Source organism: Sus scrofa, chromosome 6 (assembly GCF_000003025.6).
Source record: "Sus scrofa isolate TJ Tabasco breed Duroc chromosome 6, Sscrofa11.1, whole genome shotgun sequence".
Classification (NCBI taxonomy): domain Eukaryota; kingdom Metazoa; phylum Chordata; class Mammalia; order Artiodactyla; family Suidae; genus Sus; species Sus scrofa.
The window spans coordinates 45944053-45971493 of NC_010448.4; the positions used below are offsets into that span (position 1 = coordinate 45944053).

At 39.1% G+C, this 27441-nt stretch overlaps 1 protein-coding gene across 6 annotated transcripts in view; it reads left to right on the forward strand.

Annotated features, from left to right (window-relative positions):
• The window catches only part of LOC110255280 (zinc finger protein 82 homolog), a 75535-nt gene extending 49783 nt beyond the window's left edge, over positions 1-25752 (forward strand). For 5 of the 6 annotated variants that reach the window (XM_021097168.1, XM_021097165.1, XM_021097167.1 and 2 more), the window contains 4 exons: positions 13711-13793; positions 15398-15524; positions 16512-16604; positions 24284-25752. In XM_021097168.1, coding sequence (XP_020952827.1) covers positions 13785-13793; positions 15398-15524; positions 16512-16604; positions 24284-25629 — 1575 coding nt within the window. In that variant the 5' untranslated portion in view covers positions 13711-13784 and the 3' untranslated portion in view covers positions 25630-25752. Of the gene's footprint in view, positions 1-8077; positions 8102-13710; positions 13794-15397; positions 15525-16511; positions 16605-24283 lie in introns of those variants that run through there. The other variant, XM_021097170.1, reaches the window with a different exon arrangement.

Consider the following 27441-nt stretch of genomic DNA (forward strand, 5'->3'; position numbering starts at 1 on the left):
AAGCTCTTGGAACAGTGTCTGATACTTCATAATACGTAATAAACATTAGCCATGTGTTGTTAAGTGGTAATTTGGAGCAATTCTCCATTGGCTTCCAGGAAAAATGAAAACATCAGGCCACTTGTGTGGGACATTTCCTAGTTTTAAAAAATGAAGTGTTCCAGATTTACCACTGTGGCACAGCAGGCTAAGGATCCAAGAACCAGCATTGTCACTGTGGTGACTGAGATTCCATCCCCCACCTCTCGCAGCTGGCTTGGATTCATCCCTGGCCCAGGAACTTCCATAAGCTTCAGGTGTGGCCAAAAAAGTACTCAAATGGTCTGGAACAGGAATTCTTGTTGTTGTTTCTTTTCCTTTTTTTTTTTTTTTTTTTTTTAACCACACCTGCAGTATGGGAAATTCCCAAGCCCCTGCAGTGAGGACAACACCAAATCCTTAATCCGCTGTGTCACAAGAAAACTCCCTGAAACAAGAATTCTTTTCTTTTCTTTTTTTATTACTCAAATGAATTTGTCACATCTGTAGTTGTATAATGATCATAACAATCTGATTTCACAGAATTTCCATCCCATAACCCAAGCACAGGCCCCCCAAACTCTCTCCTCCAGAGACCATAAGTTTTTTTTTTTTTTTTTTTTTTTTTTTTTGCCTTTTCTAGGGCTGCTCCTGCAGCATATGGAGGCTCCCAGTCTAGGGGTCCAATCAGAGCTGTAGCCGCCGGCCTACACCAGAGCCACAGCAACGCCAGATCCGAGCCGCTCATGGCAATGCCGGATCCTTAACCCACTGAGCAAGGGCAGGGACCGAACCCGTAACCTCATGGTTCCTAGTCGGATTTGTTAACCACTGCGCCGCGGCGGGAACTCCGAGACCATAAGTTTTTAATGTCTGTGAGTCAGCATCTGTTCTGCAAAGAAGTTCAGTCTGTCCTTTTTTCAGATTTCACATGTCAGTGAAAGCATTTGATGTTGGTGTCGCATTGATGGCTGACTTCACTTAGCATGATAATTTCTAGGTCCATCCATGTTGCTAAAAATGCCGGTATTTCATTCCTTTTAATGACTGAGTAATATTCCATTGTGTATATGTACCACATCTTCTGGATCCACTCCTCTGTCAGTGGACATTGAGGTTGTTTCCATGTCTTGGCTATTGTAAAGAGTGCTGCAATGAACATCGGAGTACATGTGTCTTTTCGAGTCGTGGTTTTCTCTGGATAGATGCCCAGGAGTGGGATTGCTGGATCAAATGGTAGTTCTATGTTTAGTTTTCTGAGGAATCTCCATACTGCTTTGCACAGTGGTTGCACCAATTGACAATCCCACCAACAGTGTACTAGGGTTCCTTTTTCTCCACACCCTCTCCAGCACTTCTTGTTTGTAGACTTTTGGATGATGGCCATTCTGGCTGGTGTAAGGTGGTACCTCAGAGTGGTTTTGATTTGCATTTCTCTAATAATGAGTGATGTTGAACATTTTTCATGTGTTTTCTGGCCATCTGTATGTCTTCTTTGGAGAACTGTCTGTTTAGATCTTCTGCCCATTTTTTGATGGGCTTGTTTGTTTTTTTGGTATGGAGCTGCAGGAGGTGTTTATAAATTTTGGAGATGAATCCCTTGTCAGTGGATTCACTTGCAAAGATTTTCTCCCCTTCTGTGGATTGTCTTTTCATTTTGTTTAGGGTTTCCTTTGCTGTGCAGAAACTCTGAAGTTGGATTAGGTCCCATTTGTTTATTTTTGTTTTTATTGTCAATACTCTCAGAGGTGGATCTGAGAAGATGTTGCTGTTGTTTATGTCAGAGAGTGTTTGGCCTATGTTTTCCTCTAGGAGTTTTATAGTGTCTGGTCTTATATCTAGGTCTTTCATCCATTTGGAGTTTCTTTTTGCATATGGTGTTAGGGAGTGTTCTAATTTCATTCTTTTCCATGTGGCTGTCCAGTTTTCCCAGCACCACTTATTGAACAAGCTGTTCTTTCTCCATTGTATTATCCTTGCCTCCTTTGTCGGATTAGCTGGCTGTGGGTGCATGGGGAAACAGGAATTCTTAACTAGTGGTAATTTAAATCCATTTGGGACTTTCGGGGTGCCAGAAACTCCTTGACATTGTATGTAAAATTATAGAGATTTATTAATATGCCATTTTTCTCTGAAGGAAGTTCATAATTTAATGAGATTATCAAACATGAACCCCCCAAAATTTCGGATACACTGGACTAGAATCAAAGAGCTTAATATTTGAGAATTTTCATTGAAATAAGAGCTATATAAAATTAGTATTGAAGAGTTCCCATAGTGGTTCAGGGGTAAAGAACCCGACTAGTATCCATGAAAATGCAGGTTTGATCTCTGACTCCTTTCAGTGGGTTTAGGATCCAGCATTGCTGTGAGCTGTGGTGTAGGTTGGCAGCTACAGCTCTGGTTGGACCCCTAGCCTGGGAACTTCCATATATCAAACAGATGCAGCCCTAAAAAAAAAAAAACTAACAATAGGAAATTATTAAATGAATCACATTCCATACATGTGATGCAGTTTTGTGCTATTGATACTGTGTAACTCAAAAGAAGGAAAAAAAAGTAAAATAATCAATTTTAATCAATAGTTATAGTTTTGAACAAGATGACCCAAGACATTTTTAGTTATGTGTGAATCCCTTTGAATAAACTAGGGTTTTCTTTGTGTGTGGCATTTTACAAGGATTACATGTACTGTGAAATTTTATTCAGTGTAGAAAGGCAGAGATAAAGCATCTGTTGTATACCAAATACTGTTCTTTCTGCTCTGGTATACTCTATACATTTGAGAATATTGCTTACCTTCATTGTGTTCAGTTACAGGAGAAAGATTGTGAAGATAGCTCATTTTTTGATGAAGAACTGTTCTTTATTTCTTCCATACTATTTTTTTTTCTTTTTTACAGCTGCACCTGCAGCAGGGTTTAATTGGAGCTGCAGCTGCTGGCCTATGCCACAGCCACAGCTAAGCCAGATCCTTAACCCACTGAGTGAGGCCATGGATAGAACCCGCATCCTCACTGAGGGGTTCTTAACCTGCTGAGCCACAATGGAAACTCCTGATTTTTTTTTAATGTGAAACCCCCTCATGTCACAGGCCTATGATTCCTATTTCTCTTAATAACTGGTAGGTATTCCCTCTCCCAGATATTTTATTTGTAGGGAAGTAGTAGTTTAGTTTATCTTTCTGATGATAGAATTAATGCAGGTTTACTGTAAAATGAAAAAAAAAAAAATACAGGGACCTAAGGAAGTTTTAAGAAGAAAATTTTAAATGCCCTTAGTCCCATCATCCAGAGTTAATGCATATTATGATTTTGATGCTTGTTTTCTAAATATTTTCTTTGAACTTTCCAACACTATGAAAAAGGAATCCAGAGCAGTCATAAGATTATATTGCCATGCCTATTACAGAGTAAGGGGAGTGCAGTGGTTCCTCCGCTCATTTAAAAAACTTTTCAAGGAGTTCCCGTCATGGCGCAGTGGTTAACGAATCCGACTAGGAACCATGAGGTCGAGGGTTCGGTCCCTGCCCTTGCTCAGTGGGTTAACGACCCGGCGTTGCCGTGAGCTGTGGTGTAGGTAGCAGACACGGCTCGGATCCCGCGTTGCTGTGGGCCGGTGGCTACAGCTCCGATTCAACCCCTAGCCTGGGAACCTTCCCCTATGCCTCGGAAGCGGCCCAAGAGATAGCAACAACAACAAAAGACAAAAAAAAAAAAAAAAAAAACTTTTCAAGAAGTTCTTGCTGTGGTGCAGGGCAGTTTGTCTCTGTGGTGGTGGCAGTCTCTGGTGGGGTGCAATGGGGTAAGGATCCAGCATTGCCACAGCTGCAGTGTAGGTTGCAGATGCAGTTTGGATTCAGTCTCTGGGCAGGGAAATTCCATATGCTGCTGATGCTGCCAAAAGAAAAACATTTCAAGAATTTACACTTTTTAGGATTAAGGACACATTGCTTTTTGTTAATATTATTATATAAGAAAAATTGCATTCTCAACCCTAGTTCTAAAAGCAGTTTTGAAAACCTCAAAAAACTTACTATAAGAAAAAAAAGAAAGGCATTCTAGTATTAAAATTATTAAAGAGGAGTTCCTGTCATGGCTCAGAGATAACAAACCTGACTACTATCCATGAGGATGCAGGTTTAATCCCTGGCCTCGCTAAGAGTTAAGAATCTGGCGTTGCTGTGAGCTGTGGCATAGGTTTGTGTATCTTTTTTAATTATAATTTTGAATTATAATTTTGTCAGTATATATGCCCAGAAGTGGGCTTGCTGGATCATATGGTAGTTCTATATTTAGTTTTCTGAGGAACCTCCATACTGTTTTCCATATTCCAATTTACATTCCCACCAACAGTGTAGGAAGGTTCCCTTTTCTCCATAGCCTTTCCAGCATTTGTTATTTGTATCTTATTAGTGACATTCTAACTGGTGTGAGGTGGTACCTCATTGTGGTTTTGAGGCATTTCTCCAATATTGGCATATCTCCAATAATTAGTGATGTTCAGCATCTTCTCATGTGCCTACCGGCCATCAATATGTCTTCTTTGGAAAAATGTCTCCTTAGGTCTTCTGTCCATTTTTTTATTGGGTTGCTTGTTTTTTGGTTGTTGAGTTGTCTGTGTTGTTTGTACATTGTGGAGATTAGGTCCTTGTTGAATTTGCAACTGTTTTCTTTCATTCCGTAGGTTGTCTTTTTAAGTTTTTTTTGTTTTTTGTTTTTGTGGTTTCCTTTGCTGTGCAAAAGCTTGTAGGTTTGATTAGGTCCCATTTGTTTATTTTTTGCTTTTATTTCCCTTGCCTTGGGAGATTTATCTAAGAAAATATTTACATGCTTGATGTCAGGGAATGTTTTGCCCATGTTCTCTTCTAGGAATTTTGCTTAATTCTTTAAGCTATTTTGAGTTTATTTTTGTGCAAGGCATGAGGGTGTGTTCTAGTTTCATTGATTTACCTGCAGCTGTCCAGTTTTCCCAGCACCACTTGCTGAAGAGACTGTCTTTTTTCTATTTTATATTCTTTGTTGAAGATTAATGGACCATAGGTGTCTGGATTTATTTCTGGGCTCTCTATACTATTGCATTGATCTGCATGTCTGTTTTTGTACCAGGACCATACTCTCTTAATGACTGTAGCTTCACAATGTTTTCTGAAGTCTGAGAGAGTTATGCCTCCTGCTTTGTTTTGTTTTCCTCAGGATTGCTTTTGTGTGGTTACATACAAATTTTTGGATTATCTTTTCTAGTTCTGTTGAAAATGTCATGGGTAATTTGATAGGAATCACATTAAATCTGTAGATTGCTCTGGGTAGTACAGCCATTTTAACAATATTAATTTTTCCAAACCAGGATCATGGGATATCTTTCCATTTCTTTGAATCCACTTTAATTTCTGTGATTAATGTCTTAAAGTTCTCTGACGAGGCCTGCTTGTCAACCCAGGTCCCCAAGTCAGTGGTGCCGCAGAAATAATAAGAAAGAGACACAGAAATAGAGTGGGGATCGGGGGCTACTGCCTTGAAGAGGCAATAGCAACCCTCTGAGCCAACTCAAAGTTTTTATTTTACTATTTTCTACTTCCTTGTAGTGCAGGGGATATATTGGTATTTTACTCCAAATAGATTGGAAGCAAGATATGCTAGGACAGGCATTCCTAAGCACAGAAAGTAGTCATTAATGTTTTGGCCCTCCCAGGCCATAATTTGTTGTTTGCTTCAAGCCATCTATGGCCTTGCCCATAAATCCCCCAAGGCTCCAGTCCTGAGAATGTCAGAGCTGATGGTTTTCCATCAGCAACATCAGGGCTTCAGCAATCTTGTTTTCCAGATGCCATTCTTTGATGATGTTCTCATTCATTTGCCTCAAGGGTCATGAGAGAGTCAGGAGACCTTGTATAGACTGACCTCTACAACCACTCTATGGAGCCAGTCTTTTCTTTCCATTCTTTCTCAGTCGCATATTCCTGCCTACAACAGTTCTCAGTGTATGAATCTTTTACCTCCTTGGTCGTGTTTGTTCCTATGTTTTTTTGGGGAGGGGGGTATGATTTTAAAAGGTATTACTTTTTATTATTGTTTTTCTAATATTTTATTGTTAGTATATAGAAATGCAACCAATTTCTGAATGTTAACCTGGATCCTTCTTCTTTGCTGAATTCATTTATCAGTTCGATTAGTTTCTGTGTGGAGTCCTTAGGGTTTTCTATATGTAGTATTAAGTCATCTGCATATAGTGACAATTTTACCTCTTCCATTCCAATTTGAATACGTTTTATTTCTTTCTCTTGTTGGATTTCCAATACTGTGTTGAATAAAAGTGGTGAGAGTTGGCATCCTTGTCCTGTTTGAGATTGTAATGGGAAGCTGTGGCAACGCCAGATTCTTAACCACTGAATGAGGCCAAGGATTGAACCCACATCTTTACAGAGACACTATCGGGTCCTTAACCCACTGAGCCACAACATGAACTCCAATTCTTGTGAACTTGGGATGAATCCCACTTGGTTGTGGTGTATGATCTTTTTTATGTATTGTTAGGTTGGGTTGGCTAAAATTTTGTTGAGAATTTGCATCCACATTCATCAAAGATATTGGCCTATAATTTTATTTTTTGATAGTATCTTTGTTTCGGTATTATGGTGATGGTGGCTTCATAGATGTCTTTGGGAGTGTTCCTTCTTCAGTCTTTCAGAAGCGTTTAAGAGGGATGGGTATAAATTCTTTCTGTGTTTGGTAGAATTTGCTTGTGAAGCCATCTGGTCTTGGACTTTTGTTTGTAAGGAGTTTTGGTTTTTGGTTTTTTGGGTGTTTTTTTGTTTGTTTGTTTTGCTTTTCATGGCCACACCTGTGACATGTGGAGTTCCTAGGCTAGGGATCAAATTGGAGCTACAACTGCCAGCCTATGCCACAGCCAGCAATGCAGGATCTGAGCTATGTCTGTGACCTATACCACAGCACACAGCAAAGCTGGATCCTTAACCCACTGAGTGGGGCCAGGGATCAAATCCACATCCTGATGTATACCTGTTGCGTTAATTTCCACTGAGCCACAACAGGAACTCCAGGAGTTTTTTTTTTTAATTGAGATAGTTAATTTCATTCCTAGTGATTGGTCTGTTCAAATTATCTCTTTCTTCTTGATTCAGTTTAGGTGGGCTGTATGTTTCTAGAAAGTTGTCCATTTCTTCTAGGTTGTCAAATTTGCTGGCATATGATTGTCATTGTATTCTCTCTCTCTCTTTTTTTTTTTTTTTTTGATTTCTGCAGTATCAGTTGAGATTTCTCCTTTTTCATTTATTATTTTATTTGAGGTCTTGGTGAGTCTGGTGAGAGGTTTGTCAATTTTGTTTATCCTTTCAATTTTGTTTATCCTAGCTCTAAGTTTTATTGATTTTTTTCTCTTGTTTTTTGAATCTCTATTTTATTGGTCTCCTCTCTGATTTTTATGATTTCCATTCTTCTGCTGACTTTAGGCTTTATTTGATTTTTCTTGTTTTGTAAGGAAGGCCTGTATCACTATGAACACCCCTCTAAATACTATTTTTTTTTTTTTTTTTTTTTTTTTTTTTTGCTTTTTATGGCCACACCCACAGTATATGGAGGTTCCCAGGCTAGGGGTCAAATTGGAGCTACAGCTGCCGGCCTGTGCCACAGCCCCAGAAATGCAGGACCCGAGCCATTTCTGTGACCTATACCACAGCTCATGTCAACTCCAGATCCTTAATCCACTGAACAAGGCCAGGGATTTAACCTGTGTCCTCATGGTTACTAGTCAGCTTCGTTAACCACTGAGCCATGACAGAGAATCCTCTAAGTACTACTTTTGTGGTTTTGGTGACAATTGTATGATTGTTTTCATTGTCATTTTTAATATTTCAATGTCTCATTTCATTTTCATTGTCTCAAGGTATTTTTTAATTTCCTGTTTGATTTCCTCATTGACCCACTTTTTTTTAGTAACATGTTGTTTAATCTCTATGTAATCAATATCTTCTCATTTCTTTTCATGTTGTTGATTTCTAGTTTCATGCCATTGTGGTCACAGAGAAGATGCTTGAAATAATTTCTACACTCTTACATTTGTTGAGGTTAGTTTTGTTCCCCAGTATGTGGTCAGTCCCGGAGAATGTTCCATGTGCACTTGAAAAGAATGTATATTTTGTGGGTTTTTTTATGTAATGTCCTGAAAATATCAATTAAGTCTAACTGTTCTATGTATCATTTAGGATGTTGCCCTATTGACTTTCTATCTAGACAGTCTGTCCATTGATGTGAGTAGGTGGGGTGTTAACATCTCTTACTATTACTGTATTCCAATCAATTTCTCCTTTTATGTCTATTGGTATTTTATCTCTATTGTATGTACTTGAGTGCTCCCGTATTGGGGGCATATGTATAGACTAGTGTAATATCCTCTTCTTGAATTAATCCTTTTATCATTAAATAGTGTCCTTCTTTATCTATCTCTGTCTTTATCTATCTCTATGGCCTTTGTTTTAAAGTTTATTTTGTCTGATATGAGTATTGAAACTCCCACTTTCCTGTAATTTCCATTCCCATGAAATATATTTTTCCATCCCCTCACTTTCAGTTTACATTAGCCCTTTGCTCTCAGGTGAATCTCTTGTAGGCAGCATATTGTAGGCTCTTTTTTTTTTTTTAAATCCAGTTTGCTACTCTATATCTTTTGATTGGAGCATTCAGTCCATTGACAGTCAAGGTAATTAGTGATAAATTTATATTTATTGCCATTTTAAACCTTGTTTTCCGGTTGATTCTGTGTTTTTCTTTTGTTCCTTTTTCTTTTTTTTTGGTTGGATGATATCCTTTTATGCTTATGTCCTCTTGTTTTTGTGAATGTATTATTTGTGTTTGATTTGTGGTTGCCTTATTTTGCAAGTATGTTAACCCCTTCTTATATCTGCTTGCTTTAGACTGATAGTCATATAGGCTTATACATATTCTAAAAAAAAAAAGAGGGAGTCTAGATTTTCTTACTTTACTTTCCTTCTTCACATTTTATGATTTTGGTGTCCTTTTTTATATCTTCATGTTTATCCTTTTGCTGTTCCTTGTATTTATTATCGTTTTCACTACTTGGTTTTTTGTGGGTTTTTTTTTTTTTTTTTTTTTTTTTTTTTTGTCTTTTTGATTGGTATACTGGCTTATTTCAGTGACTACTTTCCAATTGTGCTTTCCTCCATCCCATGTCTTCTTTGTTATTTAGAGGAGACCTTTCAGTATTTCTTTTAGGATAGATTTAGTATTGCTGTATTCTTTTAGTTCTTGTTTGTTGGAGAATTTCTTTAATTCTCCTTCTGGTTGTTGTTTTTTTTTTTTCTTTTTTGTCTTTTTGCCATTTCTTGGGCCGCTCCCTCGGCATATGGATGTTTCCAGACTAGGGGTCTAATCGGAGCTGTAGCTGCCAGCCTACGCCAGAGCCACAGCAACACGGGATCCAAGCCATGTCTGCGACCTATACCACAGTTGACGGCAACACCATATCCTTAACCCACTGAGCAAGGGCAGGGATGGAACTCGCCACCTCATGGTTCCTAGTTGGATTCATTAACCACTGCACCACAACGGAAACTCCTCCTTCTGTTTTAAGTGATAATCGTGCTGGGTAGAGTGTTCTAGGTTGCAAATTTTTCCCTGTTAGAACTTCAGATATATCTTGCCCCTCTAGTCTGTCCTGTAGTGTTTCTATATAGAAATCACCTGATAGCCTTAGAGGGGCTCCCTTATAGTTAACTCTTTATTTTTCTCTCGCTGCCTTTATAATCCTCCTTATCTTTCACTTTTGCCGTTTTTATTATATATCTTGGTGTAGGCCTGTTTGGGTTCATCTTGTTTGGGGTCCTCTGTGCTTCCTATATCTGGATATGTTTCCTTCTTCTTTAGATTTGAAAAGTTTTCAGCCATAATTTCCTCAGGTATATTTTCAATCCCCTTTTCTATTTCTTCTCCCTCTGGAATCCCTACTATGCACAGATTGCCATGCTTTATATTTCCCATAGATCTCTTATATTGCTTTTTTTTTTTTCATTTGGCTTTCTGTCTGCCGTCATGATTGGGTGATTTCCATTATTCTATCTTCCAAATCACTTATTCGCTCCTCTGCATTATTCATTCTGCTGCTGTTTTAACTCAGCTTTTGTCTCTGCAAACGACTTGGCGCCTTTTTTTTTTTGGCTGTGCCCAGGGCATATGAAAGTTCCGGGGCCAGGGATCAAGCCTGTGCCACAGTTGTGACCTGTGCAACAGCTGAGGCAGTGCTGGCTCCTTAACCCACTGGGCCATAAGGGTAACCTCCTTGGCTCCTCCTTATAGTTTTTAGTTCTCCTTTATGGAAATCTGCATTACTGTGGATAGCCAATCTTAACTCCTTCAGTATTTTCATTACCTTGTTTTTGAGGTATCTGTAAGATTGAAGAAATCTGTTTCATTGTTTGATCCTTCAGGGGAATTCTGTTCTTTTAACTGGGAATCATTCTGCTGTAGTCTTGGAGGGCTCTTTATATATGGGAGTGGTCCTGGGTAACTTGTGCAGGCTTCTCGTTTTCTCACATGAGGGCTGCTTTTGGTTTGGATGCTTGTCTTTTTCTTCAGTGTGTGCAGGCTGTTATCCCCTTGATAGGAGGTGTGCAGGTACACGGCCTGTGTGTGTTTCCAGGGAGGTGGGGGCAGTATGCAGTGCCTGCAGGTGGCACCTGATCCCCATACCCTTGGCAGTGGCATTGACCCCTGGAGGTGGAGGCAGCATCCAGTCACAGATCCCTCAGCAACAGCATCCACTGGCCACATGTTCCCAGAGAGATGTGGGCAATGGGTGGCATCTGGTTGCAGGGCCCTCTGCAGTAGCTTCAGTCCCTGGAGTGGTGGGGATAGCAGGCAGTAGCAGGTCACACCCACCTCTGGAGTCTAGGATGGCTGCAGTGGCTTGCACTGCCCCTGGTAACCTGTGTAAGAGGTGCCCTGCTGCCTGAGAGCCCATGCGTGTGCAGAGAAAGAAGTTCCTATGGCAGATACCTACCCCCTGCCCCCAGCCCTGCAGTCCTCAACAGTGGTGCCTTGCTTCTCTGGCAGGACCATGCCTGCTCCTGTACTCCCTCAGCTGTGGTGCACCACTCCCTTCCCGCCTCAGGCTGTTTCCACCCAGCCACCCCTAGTCCTCTCCCTGGGACTGAGCACCAAATCCAAGCCTCATCACCCAGCCCCTGCCCAAGTGTCTCAGGTCGTGGTGCTCTGGGCGGTGGTACCAATTGTCTGTTCAGCTTTCTCTCCCCTCTGGCCTCCTCAGACTGGATGCTGTGCTTTTCTCCAAGGTTTTGAGGCTCCCCCTCTGTACTGGCTGATCACCTTGCTAGTCAGGGGGCTTCCCAGTGTGCAGATTCCTTTCCTCTTTCACAGCTCCCTCCCAGGAGTGCTAATCTTGTCCCGACTCCTTTTTCTCTCTTCTCTCTCTCTTTTTTTGTTTTTCCTTTTGTCCTACCTAGTTATGTGGAGGTTTTCTTGTCCATTTGGAAAGTCTGAGGTTTTCTGCCAGGGTTTAGTAGATATTCTGTGAGAATCATTCTACATACAGATTTTTGTTTGTTTGTTTGTATTTGGGGGAAAGTGAGCTCCATGTCCTGCTCCTCCACCATCTTGATTCCAGTGACCATATTGTATGGGTTCTTTAGGTGTTTTGGATATTGATCCCTTATCATCTGTATGATTTTCAAACATTTCTCCTATTCAGTAGGTCACCTTTTCGTTTTGTTGATGTTTTGATTTGCTGTACAGAAGCTTTTTAATTTGATGTAGTCCTACCTGTTTACTTTTGGTTTTTTTGCCTTTACTTTTGGTGTCAAAATAAATCATCACCAAGGCTAATGTCAAGGCATTTACCACCTGTGTTTTATGGTTTCAGGTCTTACATTCAAGTCTTTAATCCATTTGAGATGATGTTTGTGTATGATATGAAATAGTGGTCCAGTTTCATTCTTTTGCATGTGGCTATCTGGTTTCCCCAACAGTATTTTTTTGAAGAGATTGTCCTTTTCCAACTGTATTTTCTTGATTCCTTTCTCGTAAATTAATTGACCATGTACATATGGGTTTATTTCTGGGCTTATTGACCAAATGTCTGTTTTTTGTTGTTGTTGTTGTTTTTGGCCAGTATCATAATGTTTTCATTACTATAATTTTGTAATGTAGTTTGAGATCAGGAAGCATGATTCCTCCAACTTTGTTCTTCTTTCTCAACACTGCTTTGGCTGTTTGGTGCCTTTCGTGGTTCCATACAAATTTTAGGATTGTTTGTTCTAGTTCTGTGGAAGATTCCAATGGAATTTTAATAGGGATTGAATTTAATCTGTAGATTTCTCTGGGCAGTATGGCCATTTTAACAATATTAATTTTTCCAGTCCATGAGTGTGGAATATCTTTCTATTTATTTGCGTCATCTTCAGTTTCTTTCATCAGTGTAATAGTTTTCCATGGTACAGGTCTTTAACCTCCATGGTTAAATATATTCCTAGTTATTTTATTCTTTTCAATGCAACCATAATGGGATTTTCCTAATTTTTCTTATATTTAATTATTAATAGATAAACATATAAACACCACCAATTTTTGTATATTGATTTTGTATTCTACAACTTTACTGAATTATTTTATTAGTTCTAACGGATTTCCTTGGGCTCTTTAGGCGTTTTCTATATATAATATCATGTTGTCTGCAAATAGAGACAGTTTTACCTCTTCCTTTCCAATTTGGATGACTTTATTTCATTTTCTTGTGAAAATACTTTTTTAAATTTTTTTTGTCTTTTTAGGGTTGCACCCATGGCATATGGAGGTCCCAGGCTAGGGGTCCAATCAGAACTGTAGCCGCTGACCTAAGCCACAGCAACACTGGATCTGAGCCATGTCTGCAACCTACACCACAGCTCACAGCAACGCTGGATCCTTAACCCACTGAGCGAGGCCACGGATTGAACCTGAGTTCTCATGGATTCTAGTTGGGTTCGCTAACCACTGAGCCATGATGGGAACTCTTCTTGTGAAAATACTTGATAAGTAGTTAATGTGTTATTGTCTGCCTGCTGGGATCATGAATCAACACCTCTTCAAGAAGAAAGAAAGAAAATAATAAGAATCCCTGGTGGTGCTTTGGGTTAAAGATCTGGCATTGTCACTGCTGTGGCTCTGGTCACTGCTGTGGTGTGTGTTTGATCCTTGGCCTGGGAATTTCTGCTTGTTGTGGGCATGCCCCACCCCCCCCCAAAAAGGAAAGAATATAACAAATGAAGTCATCTAGAAAAGTGATGTGGATGATTCTGATTTAAAACAGTGTTGAGCCAAGAGGATTCTAGAAGTTATTGTTTTGGCTGCAGGCAGGGCTGCCAGTATAGCAGTTTGTCAGTGGTAGTGGCTGCTAGGTTTGGTCCTATGAATTTCTCTCTTTGTATCTGATGAATCTAAGCAGGCTTGTGTGGCTTTGAAAGAAATTCTCGTTTAGATGATGTGGTCCTTTATCATCCCTGGAATTTACAAATAGAGATTAGATTTGTCCAGACTGTCCCAAATCTCCCTCACTGTGGGGGTGGGTGTGGGGGGAGTCAAGGAAGGAGAAAGGATATGTTAAATTGAGTCATTTTGGGGGTTCTGAGGCCTGTCTGATCTCATGACCCCCTTTTTTTCCCCCTAGGTCTGGCCTCTGTGAACTCTGCTTCTCCAGGCAAGTAAACCGCAAGGACTGACCAGTTCTTAAATTTCTAAACCATGGCCCATGTAAGTTACTGTTTCTTTCACCTTTCGCAAGTTAAGTTCCTATGAACTTTTCTTTATCCTGAATCTTCTTACTTATCATAGCCCCATCTAAGGACCCATTTCCTCCAAATTCTCCAAATCCAGTGAGGGATGAGATGAAATAAATAGTACAATGCCTATCTTGTGAATTCTCTTTTTTACAGTCATTGTATTCATGCATTCATGGAACAAATAATTCAGCATCTCTTATAAGTGCCCAGTCTTTTGCTAAAAGCTGTGGTAGAGCAGAAATTAAATTCCTTGAGGGAGATATTTTACCATCTCTTTTGAGTAATTGAGCTAGTATGGGCTCATTTGAATGCTCATGGGAAAAAACTCTAAATTTTTCCAAACTTGAGTTTTCCAAGTAGATAAGATTTGCTGTTGGTTGGCTTTAGCTTCAGTTTACAGTGACATCTTGTGCTTTGTGAGGCTTTTAGGACTAGGTCAGATTGTGGTTAGGTCTTACATGCAGTGAGATCAAGTATCTCCTCTGGAAATCCCTAAGAGTTGTACACCAGGAACAGGGTTCCATATGTAGTGGAACAGGATGTGCTGGTCTTGATTGACATCTTTGTGATTCTGGATTCTATAGTATCCAGATAGTAGAACAAGAAATGCATACAGTCAGGGATGAAAAATGATAGATAACAAGATCATGCCAGTTCATGAATGGTTGTAATCCCTCAGAATTGAGGAGGACCTTAAATATTTTGTATAGGCAAAAATATTTAAGTATAGAAGAATGATTAAGTCTCGTATATCCATGGCACAGACTATTATATAACCAATTTTTTTAAAGTTCATTAAAGAGTTTGTCAGGAGGTTCCCATTGTGGCTCAGTGGTTAATGAATCTGACCAGGAACCATGAGGTTGTGGGTTTGATCCCTGGCCTCGCTCAGTGGCTTAAGGATCTGGTGTTGCCTTGAGCTGTGGTGTAGATCACAGACACGGTTCGGATCCCGGGTTGCTGTGGCTGTGCCACAGGCTGGCAGCTATAACTCCGATTGGACCCCTAGCCTGGGAACCTCCATATGCCACGGGTGCGGCCCTAGAAAAGACAAAAAAAAAAAAAAAAGAGTTTGTCAAAATGGGGATATGCTTATGATATATGATTCAACAATGAACTTGATAGAAATTCTTTAATTGTATTCAGATCTTTTTCTAACACAGAGATATTATAGAAAAACTTTAAAAAAAAATCTGATCCTTAAGGAGAAAGGACTAAGAACATATTTCTTAAGAATTTATAAGGGTGATATTAAGCAGGCAAAAGTATCTTCAGTATTACATTTAGTTAGAAAACTGATTATTTTTTTTTCCTTTCCAAGTGTGTTTAGATAGTTAAGATATGCCAGAGTATGCAAGAGGTGGTATCTGTAGCAAGAGGATCCTTCAGGAAGACATAGGCATCCCGCTTCAAGCATACTCACTTTCTAACTCACCATGTTACAGGCGTCCAGCCCAAGCCTGTTTGCTTGCTTTATGACCCATTTCCAGCATTATCTCTTCCATTTTTTTTTTCTTTTTGCCTTAAAACAAATTTTATTTAATTTTAGTTGTATTATATGATTTATCATTTCAGGGATCAGTGATGTTCAGTGATGTATCCATTGACTTCTCTCAGGAGGAGTGGGAATACCTGAACTTGGAACAGAGGGATTTATACAGAAATGTAATGTTGGAGAACTACAGCAACTTAGTCTCATTGGGTAAGGTTGTCTGCTTCTAGAAATTTAGACTCTCTTCTCTGAAATATTAGCTTTCTTCTCTGGAAATTTCAGGAATATCTTTCAAGAAACTATCTAAACTTCTGCTCCTCGTCCTCAAGGGAAATCTGGATGATTTACAACCTCACCAGTATCAAAGAAAGAAGGCTTCACTTTGTATTTGAACTCTGAATTGCTAGGTGTCTGGTTATTTGCTGGTATACCTTTAAGGAAAGTAGCTACACCTCGAATCTTGGTTTTTCTCTACCAAATGAACACATAATTTTTTTAGTGGTAAGTTGTAGCAACCAGATTTATTTACAGTTCAAGAGAACTCATTCCTTGGTTAATAAACAAACAAACAAAAAGGAATTCACTTTTATCTCCTTTTGTGATTGAAAGTTAAAAATCCAAGAACTTTGCATTTAACCTTGTATGAATATCATAAGAAAAAACAAAAAATGCCTCAGGAAACTTCTTGTTTTCCTCTCAGCAAAATAACAATTATAATAAATAATTATAATAAATAATAAAATATATGTAATAAAATAATAATTATAATAAATAATAAAATATGTGTAGAACTTAGTATGTATTCTAGGCAATGCTTAGATAGGGATATATATTAATAATCATGTAAGGTGGGTCCTGTAATTATCCCTGTATTATAGGTGAGGAAAATAAAGCATAGAGGTGACTTGTCTAAGGGCCCATTACTGGGATATGGCAGAGGCAAGATTTGAATCCAGACAGTCAAGAAAAGGAATACTTGTGTGAATATAAAGACCATTTCTTTCCCTCTCTAATCTCTAATTATTAGGTAACCTTAACATGATGTTTTTTAACCATCTTGCTTTTCTTTATTTGAAAGTCTTTATCAATTTCCATTTGATCAGTAGTTTATTAAAATTTTAACCATGACTGAATCAAAGTAATTTTGAACTGATTTTTTATTTCTGTATCACCTTAATGTTTTTTTGTCCTGACCAGGATGCTTCATTTCTAAACCAGATGTGATTTCCTTATTGGAACAAGGAAAAGAGCCCTGGAAAGTAGTGAGGAAAGGAAGGAGACCTTATTCGGGTGAGTGAATGCCAGTAGGGTAGGAGAAATCATCAGCAGAGAAAACCACCCAGCTAGTTAAGGAAGAGGCACACCCTTATGTTTAGAAATCGCCCCTTCCTTTTTCTTTTTTTTCATTTTTGGCCGCCCCATGGCATGTGGGCCAGGTATCAGATCTGAGCCGCAGTCATGACCCAAGCCACAGCTCTGGCAACGCTGGATCCTTAACCCACTGTGCTGTGCCAGGAATTGAACCCATGTCCCAGTGCTCCTAAGATGCTGCCGATCCCATTGTGCCACAGCAGAAACTCTAGAAAGCCCTCTTTTTTTTTCCTTTTTTTTTTTTAGGGCTGCACCCGCGGCATATGGAGATTCCCAGGCTAGGAGTCTAATCGGAGCCTTACCTGCTGGTCTAATCCACAGCCACAGCAACGCAGGATCCGAGCTGCATCTGCGACATATCCCACAGCTCATGGCAATGCTGGATTCTTAACCCACTGAGCAAGGTCAGGGATTAAATCTCCATCCTCATGGATGCTAGTCAGATTCGTCAACTGCTGAGCCACGACGGGAACTCCCTAGAAAGCCCACTTTCATGTCAATGCCCTGATGAGAAACAGTCTGAGACTTAGGGAGCAAATTAAGGGCTCAGCTGGGGATACTAAAAGAACTACTCTGTCCTATTTACCATTCTCCTTTTCTTATTGTTCTCTCAGATTTTCCTCCTCTTTGAAGGGGGCATGGGGTATGGAAAAGTATTCTCTTTATTCCCAATATTATTCTGTCTATATTTTGATTTCTTCTTTTGCATTTATAGATAGATTGATCAATCGATACATACATAGATAGATTGCTAGATTGATTGATCAACTTGGCTCTGAGCTGGGCACTATGCTAGACATTTTCAATACAGTGGTAAACAAAACCAGTAGAGTCTCTGTCCCCAAGAGAATTTAACCTTGTGATGAGGGAAACATAGTAACTGTAAGTAAATAGAAAATATAATGTCAGGTAATAAAGGAATACTGTGAAGAAAAGTAAGCATAGTAAGGAAATAGAGAATGGTGTAGGATGGGGAGGCTCTTTTAGTTATGGCCAGGGAAGCATTTTTTTCCCCCTACCATTTCTCATAAAATTTAAAATGGGAAATAGAAGACTACAGAAGAATGTGCCTGAGGTTTTACCAGCAGCTGAAGTTTCATATGAATTTTTCTAGAAGATAGATCCTTAGATCATAGAATATCATTCTTATTTGCCTTTTTCCATGTGTGTGTATATCTATCGTCACATCGAGAAGAACGTGAATGTAACAGACTATAAGGAGAATGATCCTTGGTTTAGCTTCTACCTCTGCGATTTTCATCTCTCTTTGGACTTCTTGTTTAAAAAAATCCATAAGGAGATCCTGCTGTGGCACAGTGGGTTAATGATCTGGCTTGTCTCTCTGGTGGCACTGGTTCGATCCCCAGCCTGGTGCATGGTTTTAAGGATCCATTGTTGCCCTAGCTATGACATAGGCTGCAGCTTTGGCTTGGATTTTCTCCCTGGCCCAGGAACCTCCATATGCTGTGGGTATGGCTATAAAAAAAATTTTTTTTTCTGGCCACACCCACAGCATATGGAGGCTCCTGGGCCAGGGATCAGATCTGAACCTCAGGTGCCACCTAACCTGCAGCTGTGGCAATGCCGGATCCATAACCCACTGTGCCAGGCCAGGGATTGAGCCCACATCCCAGTGCTCCCAAGATGCCCTTAATCCCATTGTGCCACAACGGGAACTCCAAATATATATTTTTTTTAATTAAAAAAAATCTTTAGGAGTTCCCGTTGTGGCGCAGTGGTTAACGAATCCGACTAGGAACCATGAGGTTGCGGGTTCGATCCCTGCCCTTGCTCAGTGGCTTAAAGATCCGGCGTTGCCGTGAGCTGTGGTGTAGGTCGCAGACGTGGCTCGGATCCCACGTTGCTGTGGCTCTGGCATAGGCCGGCAGCTACAGCTCCCATGTGACCCCTAGCCTGGGAACCTCCATGCCGCGGGAGCCACTCAAGAAAACGCAAAAAGACCAAAAAAAAAAAAAAAAACTTTAACATTTTTCATATGGAGATACATTGTCACTTTGTATTTTGCTTTGTGTGTATTCAGGTCTGACAGAGAAGACTCATTTTAGGTCAAAAGTTCTTTTCTTTGTAACAATAGGGCCATTTCAGTGCCCATACTCTTTATAATGGTATATCTTCTGACTCACTTTCTATGAAAGGAAGGGAAAATGTGCTCCCCCCTCTCCTAACTTATTCTCTTATTCACACAGGTGATTAAGTGATATTTACAACTATTAATACTATAAAAATAATGAAATACAGTGGTGCCAAGTGAGTAAGATAACATTAGTTTAGTCAGGAAATATTTAGCCAAAATAACAACTTTTGACCTGAAAGTTAGACATCTTAAACAAGGTCATTATTTTTTTTTCTTTCCTTTTCTTTTTCTTTCTTTCTTTTTTTTTTTTTTTTTTTTTTTTTTTTTTTTTGTCTTTTTGTCATTTCTAGGGCCACTCCCACGGCATATGGAGGTTCCCAGGCTAGGGGTCTAATCGGAGCTATAGCCGCTGGCCTACACCGGAGCCACAGCAATGCGGGATCTGAGCCACGTCTGCAACCTATACCACAGCTCACAGCAATGCCGCATCCTTAACCCACCAAGCAAGGCCAGGGATCGAACCTAAAACCTCATGGTTCCTCATTGGATTTGTTAACCACTGAGCCACAACGGGAACTCCCTTTCTTTGTTTCTTTATTGAAGTATAAATACATACAGAAAAAGTGGACAAATGAGGGAAGGCTTTTTGAGGAGGTGATACTTGAGGAGAGATATGAAGTAAGGGCTCAAGCCATTTGACTCTAGAGAAGAACATTCTGAGCAGATAGATAGACCTAAAGAGGAAGTTAGCTTTGCATGTCTGAAAGCCATGTCTGTGACTAGAACAAGGGAGAGGGACATGGTAAGTCTGACCACATTCTCTGTTTGCTCTATGGACTTTAATCTGATTAAACATTGTAACTCTTCTGTGGTCAGTCTTGGTAAGTTATATTTTCCTAGAAAATTATTCATTTTCACTATGTTTTAAAAACTTATTGGCAAAGTAATCTTTTCTTCAACTATCCTCTGTATTTATTCATGATTATTTTAATTTTGTCATTATTTTTATGACTGTCCCTTTTGCTGTTTTTATTATATTAACTAATGGTTTATCTGTTTTGCTGATTCTTTTTTTTAAAAAAAAATCCAGTTTGGCTTTGTGTGTTAATTCTTTTTTTCTGTTTTCTAACTAATCAAATTCTCCTTTTACATAGTTAATTTCTTTTTGCTTTGCTTCAGTTTGTTTTTCTAATATTTTTGAGTGGGATTGTTAATTTTTCCTTTCATTTTTATTGTTACAAGTATTTAGGTTGTGAATTTTTGTCTAAGCATTGTGGTTAAAGTTTTACAAGAAATAACTTTATGTAGGTTTTTTTTTTCATTATACTATTGGTTTGTTAAAAATAAAACCTTAAAAAAAAAATTTAATGGCCACATGGCATATGGAGGTTCCTGGGCCAGGGATTGAATCGGAGCTTCAGCTGCAGCAACACCAGATCCTTTGAACCCACTGCACCAGACGAGATATTGAACCCATGCCTCTGCAGTGACCTGAGCCACTGCAGTTGAATTCTTGACCCACTATGCCATAGCAGGGACTCCAAAAAACAGTACTATTTTGGATCTTATTTCCCTATTGATCTAAGAGGTTTTTTTTGTTTGTTTTTTTTAAGGCTGCACCCATGGCATATGGAAGTTCCCAGGCTGGGGGTCTAATCGGAGCTGCAGCTACCAGCCTGTACCATAGCTACAGCAACGCCAGATGTAGGCTGTGTCTGCGACCTACACCACAGCTCACTGCAGCACTGGATCCTTAACCCACTGAGCGAGGCCAGGGATCGGGCCTGCATCCTCATGGATACCAGTTGGGTTCGTTACCACCAAGCCATGACAGGAACTCTGGATTTACTATTTTTATTAATTTCCAGTTTAGTAGAAACTATCTATGATTTCAACTTTCTTATACAGACTATGTTTTAGTAATTGAAAACCTCATAATTTTTCTGTCTCATACACAGCTCGTTTAGCACTTAAATTCCCCCCTGGCTATTTCTCCTCCTTTATCATCCTCTCATTTATATCTATTATGACTTTGGTAGCAAGTTCTTCACACTCAAGTTACTGCAAAATCGAAAAGAAAATCATGGACATGGAAAACAGACTCATGATTGCCAGGGGGAGGGGGGGGGAAGGAGTGGGATGGATTGGGAATTTGGGGTTAATAGATGCAAACTATTGCCTTTGGAATGGATAAGCAGTGAGATCCTGCTGTATAGCACTGGGAACTATATCTAGTCACTTATGATGGAGCCTGATAATGTGAGAAAAAGGAACGTCTATGTGTATGTGTGACTGGGTCACCTTGCTATACAGTAGAAAATTGGCAGAACACTGTAAACCAGCTATAATGGAAAAAATAAAAATCATTTTAAAAAAATCAAGTACTGCAAAATCCTTTGACCCTATTAATGAGGTACTTATATGTTACATTTTTTTTTGGCTATGTATTTAATAAACTTTATTTATCTATCTATCTATCTATCTATCCTTTTAGGGTCACACACACAAGTTCCTTGGCCTAGGGGTCGAATCGGAACTGTGGCTGCCAGCCTACATCACAGCCACAGCAATGCCAGATCTGAGCTGTGTCTGCAATCTGCATCTCAGCTCATGGCAAAGCCAGATCCTTTAACCCACTCAAGGAGACTGGGGATTGAGTCTGCATCCTCATGGATCCTAGTCTGATTCTTAACCCGTTGAGTCACAATAGGAACTCCTCATAAATTTTAATAAGGTATATTCATATCCCCATGATAAATCACATTTGTAGGAAATACAGGAATGGCCTTGCCTCTGAGGGGATTTAAGGGAGTTGCTCAGTATTTTTGCTGTGATGTGAAGACAAAGAGTAACCCGTAACTATGTGAAGGAGAGAATGGGCAGTGTAGAGAATACTGCATAAATAAGGCTATAAACAATGGAAAGATGTACAGGAATATATAACCACCATTTTTCATGTATTTATTTGGCTTGGCTAGCTTGAATGACTATATATTACTGTAGTAAGGTATGAGAAATTAGAGGCAGAGAAATACTCAGAATATAACTATGGGAGTTGAATGAAATCTATTATGTACTATGGATTTATTATTTAATGGAGAGTAAAGCAGGGATTTTTTCTGCCCTTGATGAGGTTTAAGTGTAAGAAAATAAGCAGACTAACAAATGGAAAAATTAGTAAGTAAGTAATATCAACATAGGTCTGTGTTTATATATAATGTATGTATAATAACAACACAGATATACGTTTAACCCTTGAACAACACAGGCAAAAATCCATGTTTAACTTTTGACTCCCCCAGAACTTAACTACCAATAGCCTGTTGTTGATTGGAAGCCTTACCAAGAATGTAAATAGTCAATTAATACATTTTATATGTTATATATATTATATACTGTATTCTTACAATGAAGTTAGAGAAAAGAAAAAAAAATATTTTAATCTATTTAGGGCTGCACCTGTGGCATATGGAGGTTTCCAGGCTAGGGGTCTAATCGGAGCTGTAGCTGCCGGCCTTTGCCAGAGCCACAGCAACGTGGGATCCAAATCGCATCTGCAACCTTACACCACAGCTCACAGCAACGCCACATCCTTAACCCACTAAGCAAGCCAGGGATTGAACCCGCAACCTCATGGTTCCTAGTCAGATTCATTAACCACCGAGCCACAATGGGAACCCCTAGAGAAAAGAAAATATTAAGAAAATCATAAGGAGGAGAAAATACATTTACAGTACTGTACTGTATTGATACCATAAGCTTATGTCATCTGTTTATAAGATATATTATCTATCAGTACCTGTATCAGTGTCGTCTTATATGGTACAAAACACAGTAGATGTTATACATATTACTAACATTGGATATCAAAAACAAAAAGATAATGTGAAAAAAATTAATATTTATTTGCAGGTATGATGGTTCATGCATTGATAATGAAGAAGCAGCAATATGATTGCTTCAGGGTAGCCTAGCCTATACACTAATGAATGAATCAGCATAAAATTTTAATGGCATACAATATTGCAGTCTTGTTTATAATACAGTATTGGAAACATTGTTACATTTTTAAAAACCACTTACTTGTGATGATAAGCTGATACATGCAGTTTCTCCAGCTACAAGAGAGAAACACACTGTTCAGTAATATAATGCTTTGAAAGCAGTTATAAAGAATACAAAAAGTAACACAATTTTATATTAAATATCATTCACCTTATGCCTACGTAAAGATAGGCTATCCTCTTTAATACAAGTCTTGCACACTATATTCTACATGTGTGTGTTTGTTTGTTTTTGTCTTTTTGCTATTTCTTTGGGATGCCTACGTAAAGATAGGCTATCCTCTTTAATACAAGTCTTGCACACTATATTCTACATGTGTGTGTTTGTTTGTTTGTTTTTGTCTTTTTGCTATTTCTTTGGGATGCCTACGTAAAGATAGGCTATCCTCTTTAATACAAGTCTTGCACACTATATTCTACATGTGTGTGTTTGTTTGTTTGTTTTTGTCTTTTTGCTATTTCTTTGGGCCGCTCCCGCAGCACATGGAGGTTTCCAGGCTAGGGGTCTAATCGGAGTTGTAGCTGCTGGCCTACGCCAGAGCCACAGCAACATGGGATCCGAGCCATGTCTGCGACCTACACCACAGCTCGCAGTGCTGGGTCCTTAACCCACCAAGCAAGGCCAGGGATCGAACCCGCAACCTCATACATGTGTATTTTTGTATATTTATTGATAAAAGTCCATGTGTAAGTGGACCTCCCAGTTCAAACCCATGTTGTTCCAGGGTCATCTGTATAGTAAGGACATATCTTTAGGTATTGTCAGTAGAGTCAGCTTTAGAGGAAGTGACTTTTCATCTAAGACCTCAGAAAGAAAAGGAGCCAGCCATGCAAAGAGCCCAGATAGAAGGTTTGTGGGGAAATAGAGCATACTGAAAAGTCCTAAGAGATAGAGGAAAGTAGCAGCATGTTCTAAGATCTGAAAAGAGGCCTCTCCAGGTAGCAGTAAAGAGGACAGTGGTTTGAAATGATGTGTTACAGGTAAGCAGAGGCCTTTTAACAACAGCAAGATTGATTTTATTCTAAGAATAAAGACGAATTGTTGGAAAAATTTTAGTATGAATTCTCAACCTTGCATCTCCATCAGAACCCTTGTGTTGAGAGTTTTAAATAGGACTACCCAGGACTATAGAATCTGATCCAAGTGGTTTAGGTGTTGTCTAAATCATACTATTTGTAACAAGCTTCCTTGGTAATTCTGAGTCACGTCTCAATTTGAGAACCACTGATTTAAAATACTTAATTACCAATTTCACTTTCTTACATGAACTCTCATTTTCCTGGTATTGCCTTTTGCTTTTTTTTTTTTTTTTTTTCAAATTAGGTAACTTTGTAGAATTTCATTGGGTATTGCTTTGGTTGTGTTTTATTTCTACTGTAGAAATTTTACTTCTTTTAGAAAATGAAAAATACATGTCTGCTCTCTTGTTTCCTTTTAGGTTTGGAGACCAAGAAGTTATCTTCAGAAAATGACATTTATGAAATAAACTTATCTCAGTGGAAGATAATGGAAAGAATTAAAAACCATGGCCTTAAGAGCCTCATTTTAAAAAATGATTGGGCATCCAAGAGAAAATTTGAAGGGCAAGAAGAATATTTCAGTCGAGTGAAAATTACATCTCAAAAAGTATCCTCTTACCAAAAACGCTCTTCTCTTACTTCACATCAGAGAATTCATTTTGTCGAGAAACCCTATGAGTGCAAAGAATGTGGAAAGGCCTTTCGAGTACGCCAACAACTTACTTTTCATCACAGAATTCATACTGGTGAAAAACCCTATGAATGCAAGGAATGTGGGATGGCTTTTAGACAGACTGCACATCTTACTCGACATCAGAGACTTCATTCTGGTGAAAAAATGTATGAATGTAAGGAGTGTGGAGAATCTTTCATATGTGGCCCAGACCTTAGAGTACATCAGAAAATTCATATTGGTGAGAAACCCTATGAATGTAAAGAATGTGGGAAGGCCTTCAGAGTTCGTGGACAGCTTACTCTCCATCAGAGAATTCATACTGGCGAGAAACCCTATGTATGTACAGAATGTGGGAAGGCCTTTAGACAGTACGCACACCTTACTCGGCATCAGAAGGTTAATGTTGCTGACAAACTCTATGAATGTAAAGAATGTGGGAAGGCCTTTCTGTGTGGCTCTGGTCTTAGAGTACATCACAAGCTTCACACGGGTGAGAAGCCGTATGAATGTAAAGAATGTGGGAAGGCCTTCAGAGTACGACAGCAACTGACACTCCACCAGAGAATTCATACTGGTGAGAAACCCTATGAATGTAAGGAATGTGGAAAGACGTTTAGTCGTGGTTATCATCTTATTCTTCATCACAGAATTCATACTGGTGAGAAACCTTATGAATGTAAGGAATGCTGGAAGGCCTTTAGTCGCTACTCACAGCTTATTTCACATCAGAGCATTCATATTGGTGTTAAACCCTATGACTGTAAGGAATGTGGGAAGGCCTTCAGACTACTCTCACAACTTACACAACATCAGAGTATTCATATTGGTGAGAAACCCTATAAATGTAAGGAATGTGGGAAGGCCTTTAGATTGCGCCAAAAACTTACTCTACATCAGAGCATTCATACTGGTGAAAAACCCTTTGAATGTAAAGAATGTAGGAAGGCCTTTAGACTTAACTCATCTCTTATCCAACATCTGAGAATTCATTCTGGTGAGAAACCCTATGAATGTAAGGAATGTAAGAAGGCCTTTAGGCAACATTCACACCTTACCCATCATCTGAAAATTCATAATGTAAAAATATAAGAAAGCCTTTTCAATCCTGTGTTGTAGTTCAGTCTATGAGTGTAGTAATTGGTCGTTTTTGCTTCCTCCATGCAGCTGACTTGGCATAAGGGGATTTATGTCATTAAAGAATGTGTTAATGTATTCATACCTGAGAATCTTCACATTCATCGTAGAAGCTAATCCTCTTGATGCTGGATGCATTTATTAAAGGTTCAGGTTCTTGTTCTACACGTACAGAAGAATTTGGACAGGATACGCATAGGAATCACACACAGAAACTGATACATAAGAAAAAACAAGCAATTTATTAAGGGGCAGAAGCGAAGGTAAGCACTTGGAAAAGAGATGTCCTCGCCAGTGAGAGGTGCCCAGCAGGACTCTCTGATTTCCCTTTCTGTTTCATGTTAATCTTTGAATGGGTATGAGCTTCTTCCATTAGCAGTGGAACATTCATTGATGAGAAAGTTGAGGCGGGTGATGATCTCATCTATTTGCAGCTTCTGTTCTTGGTGTGCTCTTCTCCTGAAGCCACTGCACACATGCCCTGAGAGCTGTTTTCCCTTCCCAGTCTTAGTACCACACCTGGAAGGTCGTATAGCTGTCATATGCAGCCTGGGTATTTTCGTTGCCTATGCTTGGCCATGTCTGGCAGATTGCATGATCAAGGTTCCCTATTCAGTTTTCGGAAAACTTAAATGAAAATATAATTTATGTTCCTGTTGGTGACGCCATTCTTCCATGTTTCATGACCTCATTAAATGCAGAATGAGGTTTTGTCTTTTAGCTTAATGCTTATATATGAGGATGTCCTTGGACCCAGCCCTATCTTCCCTGCCTCTTAATATAACGAATGTAGGAAAGGTACTTAACTTCATCTCTATCCCATCACTTTCCTACTTGTGTTATATTGAACAAGATGCTTAACTGCTGATGCTATAATTTCTTCATTTATAAAGTGATAGTACTGCAGCAGAATAAAGATTGCTGTAAATTCTTTGACACCCCTCTCACGAAGAGATAGAATCCATATCCTTTCTCCTTGAATCTGGGCAGACTGTGACTGCTTTGATCATAGAGTAGCAGAAGTACTGACATACTAGTTTTTGGACCCAGAATTTAGTGATAGATTTTATCTCATCTCTTGGAATACTCTCAAGTTCAGACCCTGATGTTAAAAAGTCAGGCTACTCTGCTGAAGAGACCACACGGAAAGGCCCTGAGACTATATAAAGAAGGAGAGGCTCTCGGCTATGCCCAGTCATCCAGATACACCCACCAAGACATTTGAGTGAAATAGTTTTGGTTCCTCTAGACCAGCCATCAGCTGAATGCCATCAGGTAACCTCAGTTGATGCCATGTAGAAGAGAAAAATCAACCAAGTGAGCCCCTGCCCAATCCTGGCCCACATAATCATGAGATATAGTAAAATGGTTGTTGTTTTAAGCTACTAAATTTTATTTTATTAGTATCATATTACTTTTGAAAATACGTATGAAAGACTATGGGCACAATGAATATAGAAATGCCTTCCACCAACACTCATCCATTATTTGACATCAGATAACTTATTCTTGTTAAAATTGTGAAAGTGAGAAGTTCTTTTTCAATTTGTTCATAAAAAATAAGGTATTCTACAATCTATACTCTCTAGCCTCAGCATAAATTTAACTTAACAAAGGTAGGATGGGCCTAGAGATTATCATACCAAGTGAAGTAAATGAGATAAAGACAAATACTACATCATCTTATTTATGTGTAGAATAAAAACAGTACAAATAAATTTATTTACAAAATAGAAATAGACTAAGACATAGAAAGCAAACTTACGG